General features: G+C 36.8%; 1 protein-coding gene across 1 annotated transcript in view; it reads left to right on the top strand.

Annotated features, from left to right (window-relative positions):
* Positions 1-27085, top strand: part of RHOBTB3 (Rho related BTB domain containing 3) — a 59922-nt gene that overhangs the window by 8919 nt on the left and 23918 nt on the right. Inside the window, exons 4-7 of the mRNA XM_079146017.1 lie at positions 9701-9855; positions 12692-12803; positions 15397-15762; positions 22878-22990. Coding sequence (XP_079002143.1) covers positions 9701-9855; positions 12692-12803; positions 15397-15762; positions 22878-22990 — 746 coding nt within the window. The remainder of the gene's footprint in view (positions 1-9700; positions 9856-12691; positions 12804-15396; positions 15763-22877; positions 22991-27085) is intronic.

Here is a 27085-nt window from a genome sequence, read left to right as displayed (position 1 = left end):
AATAATAATTCTTTGAAATTATTTAAACATCCCTCTCCCTCTGCTTAATAAAGCTACTCTTTCTTTTCTGTTTCTTCTAATTCTCTGGGTCTTCTTTACTGGTCCCCTTGCCCTCTCCTGTGCCCGCCTCCATGAGCATCAGCATATCATGAAGTTGTTTCCCAGGGTTCCATCCTTTGGCTTCACCTCTTGCTCTTCAACTCAGATCATGAACCAGCCATTTGGAATCCTGGCTTCCCCTCTATAAACAGTGATTGTCCAATCTGTTTCTCTTGCTCCAGTCTCTCTCCTGACCCATATTTACATAGATAGTATCTTCCTGCTACTGAGTTCCTTGTCTTGGTGAACGATGCAAAAATCTCTCCACTTAACCAAAACTAGAGTCATCCTGGATCCTCCTTTCTCTCCTGTCCACCACATCCAGTTGATTAAGAAGATGTTTTTTGACTTTACATTATAAATAATCCTCAAACCCATTAATTTCTTTTTATCTCTGCTGGATTTCAAATTCTTGTTATTTAATTATCTTTCATAGGGACTTTTTTTGTCTCCTAAAAGGATAATTCAGATTTTATGGGACCTCAGACTTAGGTAATTTTGTGTCTGGGGTAGGGAACCCCACAGTGAATGAGAAAAGAAAGAATAGCAACTCACAAATCTCAAAGATCTGTCAAATACCAAATTTAGAAATATTTCTATTTAGCAGCCCAACACTTCTTTAAATCTTCTTACATTTTGGGGGCTGTGAAGTCTTTGATCACCCTTTCATTTGAATCACTTTGTCATATTTTCTGCTGAGAGAAGAAAATGATAATCAGTTTTTTTAACAGCATGTTTCTTTATTCTCTACATCTTTTTGGCCTCAGGCACCAGTTTGTATTGTGTACATATTTCAGCTCAGCAGTCTAGTATCTGATGCCAAATAAGTCTGCATTGTGGGTGGCAGAAGCATTCCTGAAAGTCATTCCTATTCTAGGACAGTTATGGAACAGGAAAGTGTAGTGCACACATGTAATCCCAGCTACCCAGGAGCCTGAGAGAGCAGGATCGCAAGTTCAAGGCCAGCATGGGCAACTTAGCAAGACACTGTCTGAAAATAAAGAAGTGAAAAGGGCTGGGGCACCCCTGAGCTTATTTCCCAGTGTTGAGGAAGAAATGTGTCTATAAACCACAAGTAATAGCTCACTAAACCTAAAGCTAAATTTCCCCTTAATAGCATCCCTAAAATGCCTGATATAAGATAAATTGAATGAGAATGGGAAAAGACAGTGGTCTTAGCCAAACATAGTTAAAATATTTGTGAATTTGACAAGAGCATATGACCATGTGAAAAAATATGTTATTCAGGTTCCTCCTTGGGCTTTGGAAAGGAAGCACAAAAAGAAGGCCTTGTGTTTAAGCTTCATCAGCCTCATGATGATTGGCCTCTGGCCTCCTATTGTTGGTTTACCTCTGAAATAATTTCTCTCAGAATAATCATGCTAGAATACAAGTCAGATCATGACACTCAGTGCTTTGAATTGTTTAGGATCTTCCTTCTTCACTAACTTGTATTTTGCAAAATTTCAGACCTTGAAGTTCAATAGGACTAGAACACTGAACCCTAGAATTTTTTTTTTTTTTTTTTAGAGTAGAAAGTAAGCTTGATTAAAGAAAAGTAAAAGCAGACTTCTCCCGGGTGGAAGAAGGGAACCCAAAGGCAGAATCCCTGAACCCCAAAATTTATAAATACACATGCACACATTTTTTTCTGAATGATTTGAGACTGAATTGTAAATATTATGTGATTTCTTCACTCCTAATTACTTTAGCATGTATCATCTAAGGACAAGGCCATTCTCCTATAATGCAGTCATCATGCAAGAAATTTAACATGCTTTTATCTATTATGCTATTATTTAAAATATAATCCATATTTACATTTTTTTCAGTTGTTCCAGTAATGTGCTTTATAGCTGTGTTTTTTCCAATCCAGAGTATAAGTTATACATTGCATTTATTGGTCCTCTTTGGTCTCTTTTAATCCAGATGGTTCCCCAGTATTTTTGTTTGTTTCTTTGTTTTGTTTTGAGGGGGCATATCTCTCATGACATTGACATTATTAAAGAATTTGGGCTGGCGCAGCATTTTTGCCTCATTATTTTAATTGTCATACATGTCCTTACAAAACAGTAATTACAATTTTCTATGGCGCCTTCTACATTTATTTATTGGTATTCTTCTGTAAATAGAGCTTTTTCTTCTCTCTGCTCCTATACCCTTCTTTTGGAAACATTATGATTCATGAATTTGGTTTTTCAATTCAACATTTTATAGTCTGTTGTCCTGATTATTCCTTCTGATGCTTTCATTTTTACCCTATGTTTGTCTAGAGGGAGTTTTTTTCAAGCTGTCTCTAATCAGTTTTGAAGTGCTTCCTTATTCTCTGGCACAAGACTTTAAGGCTCACCTTAGGCTTTTGCTGTCCCAGTCCTGGAATAGGTGTTCTCAAGGAGCTCTGCTTCCTCTTGGTGGGTAATGATATTTAGAAACCACAATTCGGGCTCTAGGGTACCCGTTACTTCAATGTCTTTGCTTCTAGATCCTTGCACACTGGTCAGAGCCGGGGATTGTTATATATATATGTATATTACTTTTTTCATACTTCTTTTTAAATTCTTTTTAGTTATACATGATAGTAGAGTGTATTTTGACATATCATATATACATGGACTATAACTTCCCATTTCTGTGGTTGTACATGATGTGAAGTTACACTGATCGTATGGTCACATTCACGTATTCACATAGGAAAGTCATGTCTGATTCATTCTACTGTCTTTCCCATTTCCATCACTCCCCTTCCCCCCACTCTGCTCTGTCCAATTCCATGACCTCTCCCCCGCCCACACTGCCTATTGTGCTACTGGAGTCAGCATCCGCGTTTCATAGAAAACATTCAGTCTTTGTTTTTTGGGGATTGAATTATTTCACTTAGCATGATATTCTCTAGTTCCATCCATTTACCAGCAAATGCCATGATTTCATTCTTTAAGACTAAGTCATATTCCATTGTGTATATGTACCACATTTTCTTTATCCATTCATCTGTTGAAGGGCACCTGGGTTGTTCTATAGCTTAGCTATTGTGAGTTGAGTTGCTGTAAACATTGGTGTGGCATTCTAAGTCTTTCAGGTATATGCTGAGGAGTGGGATAACTGGGTCAAATGGTTCCATTCCAAGTTTTCTAAGGAATCTCCATACTGCTTTCTGGAGTGGTTGCACCCGTTTGCAGTCCCATTAGCAATGTCTGACTGTACCTTTATCCCCACATCCTTGCCAACATTTATTGTTACTTGTCATACATACATTTTTAAATCACAGGTTCCCATTGATGCCCTTAATCCTGTCCAGTATTTGCATCTCACTTTGATGACTTTCTGTTGTAAAATCTTACCAAAGATACAAGATTCTTCATGATCTAGCTTCCAGCTTCTTCTAGAACTGTTAGGAACAATTCCCTATGCCTTATGTACCATTCTCACTGGACTGCCTGAAGAACTTAATGCTTTTCTTCAGGTCTAGGAAAGTATCGACCTTTTCATTTCTTTAGGTATCATCAGATCTCCATTATCTCTATTCTTTTTTTGTTTGTTTGTTTGTTTGTTTGTTTTTCAGGATCCTTCCAATGCTGTTGGTGATGCTTCTTTGTCTTCTTGGGTACCCTTATCTTTCTGATCCCTTTGTTTTGTTGTGTGGAATTTGTCCTTGACTTTTCCCCCCCCTCCCCCAGCTCATGCATTAGTCTGCTGGGTCTGTTTTGCTATTTTTTAAAATTTATTGGGGCTGGGGAGATAGCTCAGCTGGTAGAGTGCTTGCCTTGCAAGCGCAAGGCCCTGGGTTTGATCCCCAGCACCACAAAAAAAAAAAAAAAAAATTATTATAGTACTGGGGATCAAACTCAGGGCCTTGTGTTTGCAAGGCAAGCACTCTACCAACTGAGCTATCTCCCCAACCCGTTTTGTTATTTGGATTAATTTTTTAACTTCAATAGCTTTTCATTTCTAAGATCTCTAATTGGATCTTTTATAATTTCTTGTTCCTGTCTTAAGGTTATGAAATTTTATTTTAAAATCTTAGGATAATAAATTATACTTAGTAGTTCTGTTTTGATTAGAATATTGTCTGGTTTTGAATAGACATTCTAAGTCTTTCCATCTGATGAGACTTTATTTCGTGATATGGATGTTTCTCAAACATTAATTCTTAATTTTCCTACTTTTGAAATTTGCTTTCCCTGTTGAGTTGATGCCTTCCTTTTTCCCTGCTCAATGGCTATTGGGACAGAACGGGGAACAGGTCAAAAATCACTGGGCCTATTTGTTTCTGTTGGTATACTCCAGTTAGTTGCCAGTGGGTTGCCTTTGGACCTCCTGGTTCTTGTCCCCCATTATTAAGCAATGAACACTCCAGCTTGCTGCAGAGTCTGAGGCCCCACTAGGCACTTAACTTCAGTCCTATGCCATCTGCCTTCATTCTTGTAGGCCCTTCAAGTTTGGGGGCTGATATTCACGCCCCCCCACACTTTTTTTTTCTTGGTACTAGGAATTGAACTCGGGCACTCAACCACTGAGCCACATCCCCAACCCTATTTTGTATTTTATTTAGAGACTGAGTTGCTTAGTGCCTCACTTCTGCTGAGGCTGGCTTTGAACTTGTGATCCTCCTGTTTCAGCCTCCTGAGCCACTGTGATTACAGGGGTGCACCACCATGCTTAGATTTTCCTCTAATTTTTAAATGTTGCTATATATATAATTCTTCTTCCCTCCATGCCTCCCCTCCTCCTTCTTTCCTCCTTTTTAAAATTCTCCTTCCTTTCTTTTTCCCCCCACCCTCTTTATTTAATATCCATAGGTTGGCAGAAGGAGAGCTCACAATGTGGGCTTAGTGTGCCGTCTTTGAACCTTTTTCTCACATGCAGACCTCTACATATGCTACCCTGTGACTGGAGTGCCCCTTCACACAGCCCTCTCATATCTGCTTAGTGATTTCATACTCATCCTTTCAATCATTACCTTTCTGCAGAGCCTTCCACAATTCCCCCAGGCAGTTAATTTCCTCTGTTCTGTTCCCATGGTAACTTTGTACGCCTTCATTTTAGTACTTATGTTATGTTGCAGTTGTTTGTAGTGATGTCTATCTTGGCTCAGTTGACTATGATTTTCTTTTATCTTCCCATCTTTTTTTATCAGTGACGCTTGATGTGTGGTAGGTGTGCAATAAACATTTGTTCAATGAGTGAGTGAATAGTTTTATGAATAATCTAAGTGAAAAAATCAATTTCACTAACAAGATGGAACTAATTTACCATATAAGATGTGATTACAAAGTAACTGCTAATCCGGCTGTTCACCTCAGGGACCTTTATTATCATCCCCTCAGCATCCCTTTCAGTACATGAAACTGTTGCGTACTCTTCTGTTAATTCTTTTGGGAACTTTTTTAGAACTTGTTCAGTAAATATAACCAGTCATCACTTTCTTTGGTTACATATGTTTTTGACAAGTGTGACTATGTGGATGTCTTTATGATACTTGGCTCTAAATACATTTTGGCTTTTACTAAATATTGAACCTATGTTTTAAAGATAAATTTTTTTCCCTCCAGAATATGCCTAGGATGTATTCATAGCCTGAAACTCCTGAACTTGGAAACACTGTCTCTATTATTTTTGAAACCCGGATAGAGTCTGGTACATAGCTTAGCTAGAATTTTTGAAAAAGAATTTCTAAAACTTTCAGGCAGTGACAACTTTGTAATGATCACCCTATAGGTTTCCAAAGCCACACGACTTTGAAAGAGATACTATTCATTTGAATGCCACAGTTACATTGTATTTGCTTTTGAAAAATAAATATAACATCGTGAAAGATAACATGTAACAGCAGCAACAACAACAAAACTCCACAAAGTTAACTAGAAGTGTAGAACTGATTCCCAGAGCCATTGTGACTACAAGAAACCACAATTTAAAATTGTTTCTGATAAAATGGATCCTCTGATTGTTTCTGATAAAATGCTTAAGTTGAAATTATTTAATCCTGAAATGTGTTGTTGGTTCTCATTTTCTAACCAACTCAAATCAGACTTTTACTTAGAATTCTATAGGTGATTGATATGGAAAAATGTAGGAGTAATTTAGAAGTAAGTCACAGCGTAGTTAATTATGAGCAAAAATCTATGAAGGTTTAAGAAATAAAACTTTCTGGGTTTTATACTGGGGGATATAGCACAGTGGTAGAGCACTTGCCTATATTCAAGGCCCTGGAGTCACTCTCCAGTGCTGCAAAAACAAACAAATAAAATAGGAATAATATTTTAGAATCCAGACAATGGTAGATGACTGGCAGCTAGTTATAGCATAATGTAGTCTGTAGTGACTAGGCATTTTTACTTCCTGGTGAGTGAACAAAAAGAAATGTGTTCATTGACATAGAGGAGATAGGATTAGCTATAATAAGACAAGCTTTCTCAGGATGTGTGTCAGAAAGATGCTTATAGCTACACAAAGCTAGCTAAAACCTAAAATTAGCTATGTTTTTCCCTTCAGTTTGTTTGTTAAAACTTAATTTGTATTAAGTTCACTTCATTTTTCATTTGAAATACTACTGACTTGGTTTGATTTTTGTCCAGAAATATTTAATGAAATGATCTGCTTGCCCACTGCATTCCATCAACATAAGGAGACCTTTGTAGGCACAAGAAGGCTTCTGTCTTCAGAAAACCAAAGATACTGTTTAGAAAGACTTCATAAAGAATGTGGCATACCAATGCATTATTTTTCAGAAGAGATTAAATTCTACTTGATAACTTTGCTCTAAATCTAAAATGATGTTAGAAAAAATAAAGCACATCCTTCAGATTAGAATGTATCACATAATTAAAGAACCCAAGCTTAATTTTTAAGTTACTTTATCTTTGGAATCACTAATTCTTTACTTAAGCTTAGTTTTTTTCCTGTTTTGATATCACTTTATTTATAGGGTAGAATAAGTAATGGCACTTTTATTGTTCACCAATGGGAGCTCCCTGACCCAAAGCCATGCCCCCTCTGGATGAAGCACTAATCTACTGACTGTTTGGTTTAGGGTATAGGATGCAAAGGCCCAGCTGGCTTTCCTCAAGCGTGGAGCACACACTCTGAAAGGCCAGCTGGGCTTCAGAGCCCCTGTGGGATAGTTCTGGTCTCTGGAGCTACTGCATTGCTGTTCCAAGTTTTTCCCTACCCAAATCCACATCCCTCACTCCTGACAAGAGTTGTTTCCCAGCTCACCTCCTGGTTGACCTCCTGCACACTCGTCTCCATCTTACAGTCTATTTCCCAGACAGGCCAACCCGCAACAACAGGCATTTCTAGAAATGACTTTTCCTTCTTTTGACTTGACTACCTTTTGAACAGTGACCCATATTTTAGTCGTAAAACAAAGCAAACTGATGAATGTGGAGTTGAACGTATATTTTTAGTCTTATAGGGTGTGTTCTTATAAATAGGTTGCTCTGCACCTTCCCAGCCATTAATCTGTATGTGCTATAACTGAATATTGGGACAGTTCACTTTTTAAGTAAAGATTTATTTCTTCAGCTTTTACTCTTTAAATCTTACAGAAAAAGATAAAAAGTGATTGAATTTGGTCTCTGAAGTTGACTGCTCTAGAGTTAAATGATTGAAATGTCTGACTAAGAATGTACTTTGTATGGAATTCACAAGGGCAGTGGCAGGTTGCAGCTTTAAAAATCAGGTCAATTTGATGGTTTCATTGAAATGAAAGTGTAATGTTTATTCAAATTTGGTGACTGTATTTATATATTTAAAGTTTATTACAAGAAAGAAAGAAATCCAACTCCCTGCTTTTCATGGTTTCTGTGGGCAGTCTAATTGTAAATTTTGGATTTTTTTCTGCTGGTCTAGAAATACTGATGTTCAGATCAAGACTGAATAAGCAACCTGTCTGCCATTACTTCTAGTTAGTCTAATTACTGTACTAGCTTTAGTAATATCCAATCATCTATTTAAAAAAAATCTTTATTTTCTAAAATGCTATTTAGGGACCTTTTTTTTTTTTTTTTTTAAATTTGGTGTATTATTTATACATGACAGTAGAATGCACTTTGACTCATCATACCTAAATGGAGAATAACTTCTCATTCTTCTGATTATACATGATGTAGGATCACACCAGTCATGTAGTCTTATATGCACATAGGGTAACAATGTCTGATTCATTCTACTATCCTTCCTACCCCCAGACCCCCTTCCCTTTCTTCACTCCCCTCTTCCTAATCTAAAGTAATTCTATTTTTCCCTAGCCACCCCCACCCTTATTGTGAATTAGGATCTGCATATCAGAGAAAACATTTGGCCTTTGGTTTTTTGGGATTGACTTATTTCACTTAGCATGATATTCTTTAGCTCCATCCATTTACTGGCAAATGTCATAATTTCATTCTAATTTAAGGCTGAGTACTATTCCATTGTGTAGATACACCACATTTTCTTTATCTGTTCATCTATAGAAGGACATGTAGATTGGTTCCAAAGTTTAGTGGATTGTGAGTTGAGCTGCTATAAAATTAATGTGGATAGTATGCTGATTTTAAGTCTTTGGAGTATAAACCAAGGAGTGGGATAGCTGGGTCAAATGGTGGTTCCATTCCAAGTTTTCTAAGTAATCTCCATACTGCTTTCCATAATGGTTGCACCAATTTGCAGTTTCTCCTGCAGTGAATGAGGGTACCTTTCCCCCCACACCCTTGCCAACACTTATTGTTGCTTGTATTCTTGATAATTGCCATTCTGACTGGGGTGAGATGAAATCTTAGTACTCTTCAGATTTTGATTTGCATTTCTCTAATTGCTTGAGATGTTGAACATTTTTTGTATATTTGTTGAGTGATTGAAATCTTCTGTGAAGTGCATATTCAGTTCCTTAGCCCATTTATTGATTGGGTTATTTGTTTGTTTTTTTTGGTGGGTTGTTAAGTTTTTTGAGTTTCTTATATATCCTAGAGATTAATGCTCTTAGTTGCATGTGGTAAAGATTTTCTCCCAATCTGTAATCCTCACATTATTGATTGTTTCCTTTGCTGAGAACAAGCTTTGTAGTTTGAATCCATCCCATTTATTGATTCTTGATTTTACCTCTTGCTCTTTAGGGGTCTTGTTATGGAAGTCAGATCCTAGGCCAACATGGTGAAGATTTGGGCCTACTTTTTCTTCTAGTAGTCACAGGATCTCTGTTCTAGTGCCCAAGTCTTTGATCTACTTTGAGTTGAGTTTCGTGCAGAGTGAGAGACAGAGGTTTCATTTCATTTTGTTACATGTGGCTTTCCATTTTTCCCAGCTTTATTTGTTGAATAGGCTCTCTTTTCTCCAGTGAATGTTTTTGGCGCCTTTGTCTAGAATGAGATTACTGTATTTACGTGGGTTTGTCTCTGTCTTCTGTACCATTGATCTATGTGTCTGTTTTGGTGCCAATACCATGCTGTTTTTGTTACTATAGCTGTATAGTATTTAGGGACCATTCCATTATCCTTGACACATTTTATTTGGAGTCTAGTGGATAGTACTTCTGGTATGTTGTGTAATGATCAGATTGTCTATGTACTTTTTTTCCCCTGTGTACTTTCAAAGCTCTTTGTTTTCAAATTCATTTTTTCAGAAGAATTGCCTTGCACCTGCCCGCTGTGCACCTCAGACAGAGGGAGCTGTGTCAGTACAACGGAAGGGATCCACCTTGCTAAAGAGCTGGGAGCTACCTATCTTGAACTACATAGCCTTGATGACTTCTACATAGGGAAGTATTTCGGAGGAGTGGTAAGTGGAAATTCCTGTTACATACAAAGTCATTTGTCAGGCTGACTTTTTAGCTATTTTCTGGAACATCAATTCGAGTTTTAGTTTTAAAAGCATGATTAGTCTTAATCTTGAGATATAAAATGAGAGTAAATACTAAAAGTTTTACCAGAGCAAACTTATACATTTTTCTCTCCAAATGCAATACTGTTTTATTGTCTAATATGATATTTTGGAATTTTTCACTTGGTGGCACTTTTATCAGTTCTCATTCACACAAAATCTTGTTTTCTTACACAAACCTGTGATGTCACTGGTTAATAATATTTTTCTAACTAAATGAACCTGGTACCTGAACCAGTGGGCCCTGAAAGTTCTCTTATTTCCCTTTACTAGTTGAAAGTAAGATTTTTTTTCCCCCTCCGTGTAGTGTTAGCAAGATTTCACACCCTAAACTTGTAGTTCCAACATTCAGAGGAACTACTTGTACAAATAACTTTTTTGTTGGATATGTGGGAAACCAGAATTGGCTTGCCCAGTTGCAATGGCATTTATTGGGTCTTGTGGTCATTTTGAGGCTCCTCTGCACACATTGTACCTGCCCTCTATAATATTAGGACTGTAAGGTACTTGAAGAATACTGTGGGGTTGTATCATTTAAAAGTTGACTGACTTGGAACTATCTTTCCAACCCTCCAAGAAGTATCTCTTCTCAGTAGACAAGTCTGATTATCATCCAAGAGAGATTAAAACCAAAGAAAACTCTACATGGAGTGTGAGCACTTTGAAATCCTTCTTCCATCCCCCTAGCTCTTCATTGAGTTCTCTTCCCAACAGGCCAGAATATTTATTATGTATTATTCATGTTGACATGTTGAAGTTTCCATAGGTGACTATAGACACATTTCATTTGTTCTGTAGCTCTGTAACTTGGAGAAAATAAGAGACAAATATAAATGATACTGATTTTTGTTGAATATAAGTAGCTGTTATTCACCTGGGAATTACTTTGTAGTGGCTTAAAAAACAATAAAATCATCGTTTAGTCAAAGAATTGTGTATGTCTGTGAAATAAATGCCTAGGGACCTGTGGGGGAAAAGATGGTTTGGTTTCACTTGTTGGAGGTTCTGTCGGTTGTGTTTGGTTTCATGGGTGGAGGAGGAGGTTAGTTCTGTGGGAAGCTGCAGATTTCCTTCCTTCCTGCAGGCCCTGAATACTCAGGATCACTCTTCCCATCTTCGGGCACCCACTTTTTTTTTTTTTTTTTTTCCTGTTTCTCTTCTTTCTTCTCCTTACGTCTCTTTCTCCCTCACACTTAATGTTGCAGTGAGGGTCAGAGGCCTAGTCAGGACTAAATGAATATTAGACAAAGTTGGTAGAAAGACATAGTGGTTTCTTTTAATCTCAAGACTTGATAAGAATGTTAATTAAGAATATCATGATCTCATTTTAAATTCACGCAACTGGGATCTTGGGTATAGAAATAATGACATTTATAAGAATATGAGTGGAGATGATGGAGTGAAAGGGGTGTTTAAAATCCTGTGTTTAAGTCAGGATTGGGATAAAGAGCTGTGAAGTCACCTTACAGACCTGGGCAACAGGGGCACCTGCCCTTGAACTTTGGAGAGTCTCATCTGCCTTTTGCCTTGTTGCAACCCTACCCAGAAACCACATGTTGATGGAACCAAGGGGATTTGCCACCTGGAGCTGGTACCATCCATATGATAACTGCACGTGTGTCTAAATATATTGAAATTAAGTGAAATAAAATGAAATGAACTTCATTTCCTCAAGTATTTTAGTTATATTTCAGGTGTATAGTGACATATAGATACCAACTGCTGTATTGGATCACATAGATATTAGAGAACTTTTCCACCAACACATAAAGTTTTATTCAATGCTATGATTATACTTCCAAACCTAAGACTCCTGAATTCTGAGGTTACTGACCCAGACCCTGTTTCCTGGACCCGTACAAGTCTCTTTTTCTTGGGTCTGTTCTCCTAAAAGTGAACTGCGTTACCCTGAGGCCTGGGGGTGGGGTCGTAGCTGAGAGTGACTGTTCCGGAGGGTTGGGAGGGGAAAGTGGATGGAGTCTGGGTATCCACTTTTGTGCATTAAGCTTCTCAAGGAATGGGATGAATTTGGGGTAAGGAGAGAGAGGGCTCAGTAGTTAGGGGCTACTTTCCTATACTTCATGAACTCCAGAACAGTCTGAGAATTTAAATCAATTTAGCTGGTCAGGCCTTTATAATGATATGTTTGTCAAAACTAGAGTATAGAATATTTTTAACATAACAGTTGTATTCTTGATTTATAACATTTAAATATTTTGCTATACGAGTGAACATCCATTTGTGCTTTTGCCCCAGGCCTTACAAGGTAGATCACAGGCCTGGGACTATATAAGTACATGTGGATGAGATTTTTTAACTTGTAAAATAAAGGACAGCTTTCAAAAAAATTTGTTTAAGCAAAAAAAGTGAAATTTCCTAGCTGATAGGAACATCTGTAGACACAGAGCCAGATCTGTTCTTACCTGGAATCTCACTAGTTTTTTAACTGTGATACTTGCCCTCTGAGAAAATTATTGATAGCCCCACAGTTTTAGTGCGTGACTACTTGATCGTCCAAGAAACAATTCTTTCTTGAATGAATAAATTCTCTTATGTTTAGTCGGGGTATAATCTGTTCCCCTAGACACATTTTTTAAAGATAAAACAAGTTGTTTACAAGTGTTTGCTAAGGCACTGACATTAAGAACATTTGGCAAATATGATTTGGGGTACAAACAATTATGTCAGATATAATTTTGTTGGACCTTTAATTTAGATTTGATTCATGTTTTAGTTGGAGTATTTTATGATTCAAGCCTTAAATCAGAAGACAAGTGAAAAAATGAAGAAAAGGAAAATGAACAGCTCATTTCATGGAATTAGACCACCTCAGCTTGAACAACCAGGTGTGTAGACATTTATTACAGATTCCACAGGTCTTAGAGCTTTTGTTCTCAAATTTGAGTGTACTTGAGGCCTACCTGATATTCTGATTCAGTGAACTTAGGACAGGGCCCAGAACTTCTCAGGTGATACAGAAGCATGTGGTATTTAAAGCATGTTTTGAGAAATACTGTCCTAAAACTTGAAACCTATACATTCTTAAAAAGCATGTGGTAGAGGGGAGCTCTTCTAGATTTAAGACTAATGTGAAATAATTGTCAGTGCTGTACATGAATCTTGATTGAATACTAACTAGCTCAATAAAAAAAAAGTCTAAAGGATGTTCTTTGGATGCTGGGAGAAATTTTATAATGGCCTGGAAATTAGATGATATTATAGAACTATTTGTTAATTTTCTTGTCTGTGGTAATGGTATTGTGATTAATAAAAGAATGTTCTTATTTTTGGAAGATGCATGTAAAGGTATTTTAGAGCCAAAGTACCCTAGTGACTGTAATTTACTTTTAAATAGTTCAGCCATGTGTATCTATGTGTTCACCTATCTAGAGATTAGGCAAAAATAAGGAGGTCAATGACAGCAAGATCTAGGTGAAGAATATGTGTGCTTACTATATCCTTCTTTCAACTTTTTAAATGTTTGAAAATGTTCTTAATAAAAAGTCGGGGGAAATAGAGGTAAAAATAAATAAAATTGCATTAATTATAATCAGAATTTTTACATAATTCTATGAAGTAGACATTTACTCTTGGATTCATTTGTTTTTGATATTTTAAAAAGCAGATTCTTAATAGCACAGTATGGTGATTATACTTTACAACAATGTAATTATATATTTATGAAGAACTTGAAGATAGAAATTCAAAATCCCCAAATATAAAAAATAAGGAGATGAAAATGCTAATTCCCTTGGTTTGATCATCACATATTGTATTCATGTGTCAGACGATCACACTGTACTCCATGCATATGTAAAATTTGTATGTGTCAGTTAAAAAGAAAAAAAAATTTAAAGGAGGCATTAGATAAATATTTGTTGAATGAATGAATTTAAATAAAAAACAAAAATATAAATTAGAACGGAAGAACATTTTCAGGTATAAAAATAAATCAATAAATAGACCATAAAATATACACACTTGACTTTGAACTTTCTGGTTTGATTATTGCAACAGGAGGCTTGGTCTGTTATATTACAAACCCTGGGGCCTTAAATAGTTTCTGAATTGGAAGATAGGAGGGAAATAACCAGATAGTTAATGTAACTAGCTAGTTAGTTATTAATTCTTATTGATCCAGAAAACATCAGTTTCTCTGAGAAAGCAAAACATCCCGCATCCTTTTAGCACTAAAAGAAGCGCCTCGTGTGCATCTTCACTTGGGGTCACTAGGTAGTATAGTAAATAGGGTCTTCAAAAGTGTCCCTTCAGCAAATGCAGTCTCCACTTTTTTCATAGGGCTGCTTCCTGTACCTTTCAGTTAAGAGAGTTGTGGGCATAGCTCTAAACATAACCAACAGTCTAGCCTGACAGTCTGGGTATGTCTTGAGCTGATTTTTCTCTAAGGACAAATCCTGGGCTTTGGGGCATGTGACTTTCAGACAGTTCTCAGCATTTTAGGTTCTGTGAAGGTGCCACAGGCAGTGGCAAAGAGGGTGGAGTGGGGTACAGTGTAGGGCAAGTCTGGCCTCAAAAGTGCCTTGTCATCTTCTTTACAGCCTGGACTTTGCTTTAAAGGATTTTCTTTGCTAAAGAAGTTTGAATTCCACAGGTTTAGAAGATCTCATATCCTCCCATCAACATTTCACAAAGATTCCTTTCCTGAGCTTGGCAGATATTTTGTAGTAGGGTCTGTGATAGGGTGTGCAGTGCGGATATTCTGAACCCATAGAGGGCTAATCTTTCTTTGTTGGTAATCAAACTAGTAAGTGGAAAGTTACATCCTCTTTGGGGAACTAGGGTGTTTAGTCAGCACTTCTGCTGAGGTGTGCTGAGTGAAAAAAGTTTTTCTGGGAAGGCTATTGCTTTACTAGGAAGAAAAAAGACTCGGCTCAAAATAAAATGGTCAAAGTGTTTTCCAACAGTGGAGTCCAAGATTCTGAACTTGGACACTGAGAAATTGCAGAATTTTCATAGGTTTCCCTTGACCCCACTCCTGGATCTGAGAGGAAAAGGGCTTCAGATGTGTTCTTGGGTTCTTTAGAACTTACTCAGTACTTTGTTCTAGGTTTTTTTGTTTTTGTTTTTTTTTTCAATCAGATAAAAGTAAGGAATGATGATTACCAGAATACTGACATTAGTATTTGAGGGAATGTTTTATTTTGAAACATACAAATAATGAAAAATGTTTTATTGCTTCTTTTTTTCATTTTTCATTTGCATGTTAAAATGTAAATGTACTATCATGTGTCTGTGTTGTACAATTCTATAATCCCCATAAAATTAATTTCATATGCTTAGGTTAAACTAGGGAAAAGTGCTGTTATTGTAGGTAAAAAATGATCAAATATAAGATATAGTGTGTTTAAAGTAAACCTGAAATTTTGGGATCTGTAGACTAAAAGTAGTTTATTATTCTTATTTTCTTTTTTGAAACAGAAAAAATGCCTGTCTTAAAGGCTGAAGCATCGCATTACAACTCTGACTTAAATAACTTGCTGTTCTGCTGCCAGTGTGTGGACGTGGTGTTTTACCACCCAGATTTAAAGGAGGTCATAGAGGCCCACAAGATTGTTCTCTGTGCAGTAAGCCATGTTTTCATGCTGCTTTTCAATGTGAAGAGTCCCACTGACATTCAGGATTCCAGTATCATCCGAACTACCCAGGATCTCTTTGCTATAAACAGAGATACCACCTTTCCAGGTGCTAGCCAGGAATCTTCTGGCAACCCACCATTGCGAGTCATTGTTAAAGACGCCCTCTTCTGTTCTTGTTTATCAGACATTCTGCGCTTCATTTATTCAGGTATCCTGTCAAATGGTTCTGGTTCCTTAAACTCTTGTAAGCCTTTGAAATGAAGTATGCCTGTAGTCCTCAAGAGTATTGGTTAGTGTTACATTTATTCTTTATAACATCTGAGACGAAATTTATACATGAAATAATACTTGCTTTATTTATAAGAGTTGGTCCAAGATTTCTGTCATCCTGACAAATTTATTTACCTGTTTTTTCCCCACCAGTTTTTTGAATTGTGACAAAATACATGTAACAAAATTTATTATCTTAACCACTTTTAAGTGTGCAGCTCAGTTGTATTAAATACATTCATAATGCTGTGCAACCATCACCACCATCCATCTCTGCAACCTGTTTTAGTTTTTCAAACTGAAACTCTGTGCCCATTAAACAAAGCTCCACATTCTCCTCTTCCCCAAGCCCCCAGCAACCACCATTCTACCTTCAATCTCTTAGATGTTTTCACTATTCTGAGTGCCTTGTGTAAGTGCAATGGCTGTTGTCTGTTTTTGAAAGACTTACTTTATTTAGCAAAATGTCTTGGAGGTTCATCCCAGTTGCAGCATCTGTCAGATTTCATTCATTTTTAAGGCTGAATAGTATTCTGCTAGGTGCATATACCACATTTTGTTTATCCATTCTTCTATTGATGGGCTTTTGGGTTGCCGCATTATTTCAGCTTTTATGAGTAATGCTCTTCTGGGCATGCTTGTACAGGTATTTCTTTTGAGACCCTACTTTCAAATCTTTTGGGTATCTACCCAGAAGTAGAATTGCTAGATCATATGGTAATTATTATTTTATTTTATTTTTTTAGGTTTGAGGTTTTTTTTTTTTTTTTTTTTTTTTTGGTTTTGGTAATTTTATTTTTAATTTTTAAAGAAACTGCCATATTGTTTTCCAGCTATACCATTTTTTGTTCCCATCAGTAGTGCACAGGGATTCCAGTTTCTCCACATCCTCAACACTTGTGATTTTCTGTTTTTTCATAGTAGCCATCTTAATGAATTATCAGGCTATCTTGTAGGGTTTTTTTTTATTATTTTGTACGGGGGGGGGGGGATCGAACTCAGATACACTCAACCACTGAGCCACATTCCCAGCCCTGTTTTGCATTTTATTTAGAGGCTACATCCCCAGCCCTGTTTTGCATTTTATTTAGAGACAGGGTCTCACTGAGTTACTTAGCCAGACTCATCATTGCTGAGTCTGGCTTTGAACTCATCATTCTCCTGCTTCAGCTTCCCCAGCCACTGGGATTACAGGTGTGCATCACCACGCCCGACTCATTGTAGTTTTGATTTGCAGTTCTCTAATGACTAGTGATGTTAAGCATCTGTTTTTATGCGTATTGTACTTGATTTAGTTTCACATCTATTTGTAAAAACTGTAGTCTATTGAGCATGTATTAAGATTCTTTTCTTAAATTACAAATATGAAATGTAAGACTTTTCTGTCAGTTTAAAAAAATAAAAATTTCCAAGGGCATATGAAATCAAGAGTCTTAAAACTTAGCTATTCACTGTTTGGTTTGACTCTTAGATTTTTGAGAGAACTGAAGAAATTGCGATACTTTCCTTAGACTTTTTCCTTACTGTGCCTTTACCCTTTTAAGATTTAAGTTATTAATTACTTTTCCTTTTGCCATTTTAAAAATTCAGTGGTATCCAAATTCTAAAGAATGGAAGTTTCATCAGCATCACTTTAGCAAATGAATCACTTTAGCAAATGAATCATGGTCTCATGCCCCAGTGTCCCATGTATGGGTAGAAAAGAGTGTATGTACAATAGTTTTTAAAGTAAGCATCTGAATATAAGTTTTCTGAGGAAAACTTCCTTTTCTTCTTAATAATTTCCTTTTTTCCTCTTGAAAGCATGTATTTGGAAAATCTACATTTAAATGGGCGATGTTAAAAATGATACTATTTTCATTTGTGTTATATAATTTTATAAGTTAAAATTTAAGTTATGATTTTGAAAAGTACAGTTACAGCATGCAGATTTATGTGTATAAAATATATATGTATTGGAGTAGAATATGGTGGAAGGTCAAAGAACCTTGGCTTGGAAAAGGGCATGCGTGAGTACCCATACAGCACACACCCAGCAGTCTGCCTTCAGCATGGCTGTTCACCACAAGTTCCACTTCCATTACAGAGTATTTTCTAGTAGCTGGGAATCATCATATGAATAAGTCCGAGTAGTTAAGGACTTCTTTTAGTACCTCAGATTTTAATGTTTAGACCTAGAATCTCATGAGTTCAGAATTTAAGACTAATTTTGAAAAGTTAAAATGTTTGCAAGTTAAATGGAAAAAAGTGTTTTTAATGACAGGTTTAAGGAAATGTGAAGGATGTGTTTGACTTCTCAGTGATTTTACTGTTGAAATTCAATGAATTATTCAGCAAGTTTTCCACAATATCCATTCAGTCCTTTCAAAGACTCACAGACATTCTAAAGTTAGTTCCATCTTTAATATGGCAGCAGGAAAACAGCTACATGTGAACCACCAGTGGTTGAACCTGCCTGGCTGTCTCCAAGGGAGAGATTTTTTTTTTAAATCAAAAAATTAATACAGGCAGATGGGAAAAAAATGAAAAGTTCTCCTGTAGCCCATACCCATTCCCCAGACTCAGTTGCCTATAAAAACAAAAAATTGTTTGTATTCTCTCTGATGCTCTTTGAAAGAGAACAGTGTACTATCAAATATGCTTTAGTAAAAGCTTAGTCTTTGGTAACTGCTGTTTTTCCAGGGACCATAGATAGTTTCCTGTGGCTGGAACGTAATGTGGAAATTGAAGGCTGATGGGAGATGACGCAAGGCCTATGGGAACAGTTCCTGCCTTTTCTAAAAGCTATGCTAGAATGTTTTAAGAATCATCAGAGATGCTTAAAATCTGCTCTGGTGATGGTGTGAGGTTGGAATAGAGAAGGTAAGACAGGAATCCAGTTAGGAGGCCCATCATTTCATTCTGGTGATCAGACTCAGAAAGGCCAACATTTGGGCAGTGAGTGTGTTGCCCTTGGCCCTTCATCATCTAGACCAGTACTCCCAGACCTTCAAGTGTACTCAAGTCACCTGGTGATCTTGTTAATGTGCAGATTCACATACTGTAGGAGGCTTGGGATGGGGCATGAGATTCTGCATTTCCAACAGCCTCTCAAGTGCTTGATGCTCTTGGAAGAATGGGTAACTGTTCAAATTGGGCTTCCAATTTAGTTCAGAGGCTGGAGAAGGAACCCCATTACCAGCTTAGCATTTCCAACAGCCTCCCAAGTGCTTGATGCTCTTGGAAGAATGGGTACCTGTTCAAATTGGGCTTCGAATTTAGTTCAAAGGCTGGAGAAGGAACCCCATTACCAGCTTAGGGTATAAAGTCAAAATAGGGTGAGCTGCAAGGCTGATGCTGAGCTATTTGGAGTTAGTGTTCCCTGCCTGAAGTGGGGGGAAGTGGATGCTTAGCCCTTGATTAGAAACTAAGTGAACTAGGAGACAGATTAGAGAGCAGAGGTGTGTGGAGTGCATCAAGTATGGAGAGCTTCATGAGCTACCTCAACCTGTTCAGAGCTCCACTTCCTAACGTGACACTGAACTATCCCATTTCTGCACTGATATCTTCCTGTACATCTCAGTGAGGCAGAAGGAGGTATCAAGTATGAGCAGAGAGTACAGGCCCTTGACCTGAGGCAGTAGGAGACCCTGATGCTAGTTTAGGAGAAGGAAAAATAACTGGTTCTGCCGTTAATTCTTTACTATTTAATTTATTTATTATTCTTTTATTATTTACAGATAATAACCTATGATTCTGGCAAAAGCTATGTTTAAAAAATAGTAAAACAGGACTGGGGATGTGATTCAGTAGTGGAGTGCTTACTTAGCATATACAGGGCCCCAGGTTCAATCCCCAGCAACTGGGAAAAATAAAAACAAAAAAAGTAAAACTACATTTTCACAATAGAGGAAATTTTGAAAAATGCAGAAAATTTGTGGATCCCACTGTCAAAAGAAAGCGTTTGAATGTAATAACTGTTTTCTTTTTTCTAGTTCTTGTTTGTGACTAGGTTACTGCTTTTTAAAAAATGTTTTTTTAACAAATCAAACAAAAATTTTGAACATAAAACATTTTTCTTAAGAGTGTTCAGCAAAGGAGCCAGGTATGGTTTTTTTTTTTTTTTTTAAACATTTAAAAACCTTTGAAACACAAGTTTGAAGATACTATTATGCAATGGTTTTCTCACAGAAGCACTCTAGCCACCTGTGGGTTATGTTAGGGAACCACAGCCAGTGGGACTGTTGGTATTCACATCAGTTCTGCTGGTCAGAGGCAGAACACTAGAGCATGGCATGCTCTGGGTATTGGCCCTGAGAAAACAGGGGCAAAAGATCAAAAGAAGCCTATCTCCTGTCCCTTTTTTTCCCCCGTGAACCAGATTACAAAGAATGTTTTCATTTTTAAATAGTATACTTTTTATTTTAACCTTTAGGAATTTGTAATTTTGTTAATATTGTGTCACCCTGGTCGTCTGGTCCTTTATTTAAGAGGGTCCTGTTTAGTGTCTGGTTAACATCTTATACGTAAATACAAGATTTCAGTTTATTTTCCCATTCAGATTTTTTCATAAATAGATACAGTCCAGGTATGTCTGTTTTGTATGTGTTAATTTTCCATTGAATGATAAAAAACACTGCATAATGTGTGAGTATCTCATGACTGATCCTTAGAGGAGAAGGACTAATGGCACAGTGAGGCCCACAGTTTCCTGGTCTTCAGGGAGTAATCCTTAAATGGCATACAGTTGTAACATTCTTACAATACTTGACATAGTCTTCGGCTTGCAAATTTCTGTCACATGATCTCAGCTAGGAATTGGAATCTTTGTAAGAGCCTCAAAAATGTATCTTTGAGCTCTTCCTGTCACAGAGGGACCTTAGCATCACTTACTGAAATGCTGCCACAGTAGATGAATATGTGGAAATGAGTGTTCATCTCCAGTTTGCATAGTTTCTCCTATGCTTAGAATTATTCTTGGCATTCTCTTTTCTGCCCTGTATAAAAGCAGCCTGGTATACTGTGCTAAGAGATTAGATAAGTATTTTGAAAAGTTATCCTTAAAAAATTCCACTGAATAGTACAAGATGAATAAATTCTAGAGATCCTGCCATATGACATCATGCCTATTGTTTAACAATGCTGTACTATACACTTAAAAATTTAGGAGGTTGGGTGGGGCATGGTGGCACATACCTATAATTCCAGTGAATAGGGAAGCTGAATCAGGAGGATCAAAAGTTCAAGGCCAGCTATGGCAACTAAGGGAGACTGTGTCTCAAAATAAAAAGGCTGGGGGTGTAGCTCAGTGATAGAGTACCCCCAGGGTTCAGTATCATAAAAATAATAAATAAATAAATCTTTAAAAGGATGAGGTTTTATCTGTAGATATTAATTTAAAAATTTTAGATCTCATGTTCAATGTCTTTATTAAAACAGACCAAAAAACTCCCAGCCTAAGGATTATGGTTTTATTTGGATGTAAATAAATGTATCAGAGATGATTCAATTAGCATTTCTGATTGTGAAAACAGCCCACTCAATCTGTGTGCACTTAAAAATTAGTCTTCCTTTCAATCTTAGTTATTGGTTCTTTTTGTGTCTGTTTTCACAAACTGATAGATCAGTGACCTGTTGGGAGGTACCTGATGCTCATCCATGTATTTAGATTATTTGATACTTGATGGCTTTCAAATAATAATCTGAGTGGAGTGTGGATGTCCTTTAGTTAATATAACTTTACTTATGTTAACTTAATCTAACTTGTACTCATAATATTAAAGGTGACTACAGAGACAGTATCTGTGTTCTCCTTCGGCGTGGGTGAGTGTAGACCATCAAAAATACCTACACCTACTATTTGCTGTATACCACTTACTCTCGGTTATTATAATGGATGAGATTTCCAAAGGAAGAACAGCAGCCAGCAGCAGCACTCAGTGCACTTCAGTCACTTAGGAGGTTTTAAAAGCATATTGTGGTCAGGTTCACAGCTCCAGAAATTCTCATTTAATTGGTACGAGGCTTCTTCTGATGGCATTTTATAAAAGATACATCTCCAGGTATATATAATGCACAGATAGGACTGTGAATGGCTGGTATAGAATAAATTTAAATATTCTTTTTTAAAATTAGTATTGAACCTGTTGTGCTCTACCACTAAGCTACATCCCCAGCCCTTTTTATTTTTTTGTTGTGAGACAGGATCTTCCTAAGTTTGCCCAGACTGTCCTCAATTATGTGATCTTGCCAGGTGCAGTGGCACACACCTGTAATCCCAGCAGACTGGGAGGCTGAGGCAGGAGGACTGCAAGTTCAAAACCAGCCTCAGCAAAAGTGAGGTGCTAAGCAAGTCAGTGAGACCCTTCCTCTAAATAAAATACAAAATAGGGCTGGGGATGTGACTGGTAGTCAAGTGCCCCAAAGTTCAGTCCCCGGTACTAAAAGTAAAAACAAAAAACTTGTGATCTTTCTACCTCAGCCTCCTAAATCTTTGAGATTACAAGTGTGTCCACAGTGCCCAACTGAACAAAATATCTTGTTTGGTGCCTCACTGGCCTTTAAGGGGTCCTGAAACTCCTGTGTTTTTATGAAGACTTTGTGTATGCATGGGGGAGTTCCTGGAAGAGATGCCGTTCTGACCCTAACAATGCACGAGACCTTAACGCTTTCTGTGTCTGCTGCATATTCTTCTACCTGATGGTAGTTGCTGCTCTCCATGATCAGAATGGAAAAGACTGCATCTACCTTTTTCCACAGGGCAGACAAATAACTTGGGTGTTAGACACCTTATTTTGGCCAGTGCTGTTATCACTGCTCACAGAGTTGGCAGCTGTGCAGGCAGTAGGACTTCAGGTTTTGAGAAATTTAGGGGAAGCCAAAAACTGATTTGTTAAAAATGTGAGAGCTAGTAAATGTATCCTTTAATTGCAAGGCTATGTTTGGTAAAGGAGAATCAAAAGAAAATACTAAAAACAAAACAAAACAAAGAAAAATGAATAATATATCTAGTGTGAGATTAATTTTTCTTACCTCCTGCTGTAACAAAAATATAACATTTATAATTTGCTACAGGTGCTTTTCAGTGGGAAGAATTGGAAGAAGACATCAGGAAGAAGTTGAAAGATTCTGGGGATGTTTCTAATGTGATTGAGAAAGTCAAATGCATTTTAAAAACACCGGGAAAGGTAAATTAATTTATTTGACTTCTCTGATATAAAGTGATGAATATAATATTGAGTCATTAGAAGAATTAAACAATATGTAAATATGAGTGTTTCCCCTGAATATATGTTTACATTTTAAGTAGAAACACATGCTATTTGCTACTTAGATTTTAATTTATGTAAGAATTAAAATATGTGTGAGTCATGTCTTTAAAATATTTATTTGTGAGTTCCAACTTCTGGAACACTTCACTGGAGCTCTGGAAATACATGATCCATGTCAGGAAAGAAGGGTTGTTTGATTTTTTCCTGCTGCAGTTCAACTTCTTGGAGGGGATGCTTGTTTGCTTTCTCTTTTTAATTTATCATCTAAACCATTTCTTTTTTTTTTTAAATATTTTTTAGTTTTTGATGTGTATTTTATTTATTTATTTATATGTGGTGCTGAGAGTTGAATCCAGTGCCTCACACATGCTAAGCAAGTGCTCTACCACTGAGCTACAACTCCAACTCAGGATGCTTTTTTATGGCTCACAATCAAAGTAGTTTGCAGGAGCAGGGCAGTTCCTGTGTGTGCCTGTTTTGAGGGTTCTGAGAAATCTGTTTAACCAGATGGACAGTTAAGGATTCTGTCTAATATAAGTTCAAAACTATAAACCAGTTTTGGGGTTATAAAAATATAGACTTTGTATATGGCTATAAACGTGTAGATTAAAACTCCAGTAATTTAGATTGCCTATAAGAGCTTTAAAAGTAGATTTGTTAAATTTTAAAACAACTACTTTATACAATTTAGCCAGTGTACTCTTATTTTAGATTCTGTGATAAACAAGTTGCCTACACTAGATAAAAAGTACATTGTGTGTAATGCCTAGCAGAATACAGATTTACATTTAATGTAAGAATAAAAAGATGATTCCTTTATTTATTTTATACAAGTGACTTTGTCACATATAATCCTGTTACTAACATTTTAAAGTTAATAGTTTAAAAATGTAAACTATAATTTTAGTGAAAATTCCTGATTGTTCTTTAATTGAGAAGATTTTTTTTAGCTAAGTAACATGGAATTAAGGGGCCAGATCTCAAATCTTTTGTTTCAGTTACTCATTGAAGCAGATATACAGAAGCTGTCCAGTTTTACAGATGTCTAGCAGGATGGTAGCTCTCTTGCAACTAAGTCAAGTCAATAATTATTTTGTAAGACTATACACATACACCTACATTCTGTTTTTCAAAGCAATAAATGTAGTTAACTTATGTAATGAAATGAAAATGCACATCATATACATCTGTGTTCTCACTAAACTTCTGCCCTCTCACTTCTTTCAAATTCAAATCAGAAGTGACACATACATTCATACATAGTATATAGCTACATAATATTCACAGTATACAAATTCATAGCCTTTCTATACAGGTAAGGGAAGAAGTATTGCTTTTCTTCTGAACCTGCATCTTTTCATGGGTTTCATTCTACATACAGCCCTTTGAGTACAGAGAATAAACTGAAATCTTCTTGTGAAGGGAATATCTGATACCCTGATATTGAAATAAATCCCTCGCTTTCACAGAAGGGAGAAGTTCTTCTATCCTTCTTTTGTGCTTTCCTGGGTAAAAGTCCATCCCACCGACTGAGCACATCACAGGAAAGTAACACTGGGCTGGGGATGCTGCACAGAGTGCTTGCCTAGCATGCTCAAGGCCCTGGGTTCCCAAGGACTTGGAATCAGCATACTACAGAGATACAGCCACATCAATGTTCATAGCTGCTCAATTCACCATAGCCAGATTGTGGAACCAACCTAGATGCCCTTCAGTTGATGAATGGATAAAGAAACTGTGGCATATATATACAATGGAATATTACTCCGCCATGAAGAATGATAAAATTATGGCATTTGCAGGCAAATGGATGAAATTGGAGAATATCATGCCAAGTGAGATAAGCCAATCTCAAAAAACTAAAGGACGAATGATCTCGCTGATAAGCGGATGAGGACATATAATGGGGGATAGGAGGGTTAGCGTTAGGGTTAAGGGTTAGGTTTAGGTTTAGGGTTAGGGATAGGAGGGTGGCAAGAATGGAGGAAGGAAGGACTGTCTAGAAGGAAAAGAGGGGTGGGAGGGGTGGGGGGAAGGAAAAAAAATAACAATGAATCAAACAACATTGCCCTATGTAAATTTATGATTTTTAATTAAAAAATTTTTTTGATTTTGGCAATAAAAGATAAACATAACATTCTGTGAGTTCAAATGCATGGCAGGAGGTTACATGAGGTACTGGGCGAAGTCACTGCTTTATATAATGTAGCTATTAGGGGAGAAGTCACTTGGTTATTTAACAAATTGGAAAGACAATATTATTAAGATTTTCATAGGAATGTACATTGTCAATGTTAACAAATGGTTTTAGGCTAAAGTTCCTGGTACATAGTAAGAGGTACAATTTCAGTTATATAAACATTAAAGTAATCTAAAGTTTAAATTACATTTTAGTCATACCTGAGACTCCATTACCCAAGAAAATGCAATTTTGGCCTCTATAAATATTAACAAAACTCAGAATCCAATGACTACCTTCATATTTGTAGCATTCCTCCCAAAACTCACACTACCCAGTTAAGACAACACAGACAAGAACTAATTTTTAAAACAACAAAATACATATTACACATATACACATAACACACTGTCCAAGCTTAGATCTCTTTTGCCAAGTGTCCAGAAGTAGTAACACTGAATGCTGCATTTGTGAACAACAAGGAAATCTGAAGATTTCTGCATCATCTTTTTTGTACAGTTTTCCAATAAATGTTAAAGATTTGATCAGAAAAAAAAAAAAAAAAAAAAAAGGCCCTGGGTTCAATCCTCAGTGCTAAAAAATGGGAAAAAAGAAAAAAAAAAAAAAAAAAGGTAACAGTAAACTAGGACTTGGGGAATGTGGATTTAAATCGTGAACCCACCACAAATTATCTCTATGATATGGAACGAGTCAGGGCTTTCTTTAAATAGAGGCACTGCTCCGGGAGGCCTCTGCTAGCTTCCAAATCTTTGCATAGGACCTGAGAATGTGGTTAAAGGACCAGCATTCGTGTGGTCTGTTTTACCTCTCTGCTTGCTCTTGGATGCCATTCAGGAGTGTGTTTCCTCTTTTTTTGTGAAGAAGGATAGTGTTATTTCCCCACCTCACTAAAGATTGAATATTTCCACCATAGTAGATTAATCTTCAGTAGGATTAATCCACACAGTGTATGCCATTTATTTTTAATATTGTTAATGTTACATATTTGCTTATTTCTAGGGGTTAGAGCTTTCTGATTTCCCTAACTGGGCAAGTGGAGAGTTCTGACCAGGGCTGAGGTTCAACCAGAGAAGTGGGTAAATCCATCAGGAATGAGTAAAATATGATGTTTCAATAAACATCATCACCAAATCATTCTAAATGAGGGGTGTAATAATGCAATATAAGCTTGAAGTCCTAATGAATTCTAGTATTTCAAATAAGTTATTCTTCAGCTTTTGGGCAACTCTACCTGAAAATATTGTTCAGGCTTGTTTTGCTTATTAACTGTAATAAACTAGAGTAAGTAAAAAAGACAGAAAATGGATGGAGGGTTGGGAAAGTGAGGCTGGCCCTTAACCCCTATAGGTTTAGAACAAGGGGATGTCTGAAGTCTGAGTGGGACAGAGGCACTGTCCCGGAGGCTGCCAACTGTAGCAGGCAGGTAAGATGAGACAAGTGGTATTGTCAAGGGAAGAGCATATGGAGCTCCACATCAGAGACCCAGGCAAACCAGTAGTCTGTGCTGTGTATAGGAAAGGATTTTAAGATTGACAATTAAGATGGAAATGAGCCAGTTAACCACTTTCAGGTAAGTGTGTGTGTGTGTGTGTGTGTGTGTGTGTGTGTGTGTGTGTGTGTGTGTATTTTTTAATGTTCCTTCCTTTAGGAGAAAGTATTGAGCTAGTAGGAAGCAAATGAGCCTGGTATGATAAGGGGAAAATATATTTTTCTAAATTGCAAATTAAATTTTTGTCTTCTTTCTTAATGAACAAATCTGACAGAATGAGTAAACATATTCTGTTAGGCATTCATATGTGTTTATGCTGCTG

Source organism: Sciurus vulgaris, assembly GCF_902686455.1.
Source record: "Sciurus vulgaris genome assembly, chromosome: 6".
Classification (NCBI taxonomy): domain Eukaryota; kingdom Metazoa; phylum Chordata; class Mammalia; order Rodentia; family Sciuridae; genus Sciurus; species Sciurus vulgaris.
This window is presented reverse-complemented; position numbering and strand designations above follow the sequence as displayed.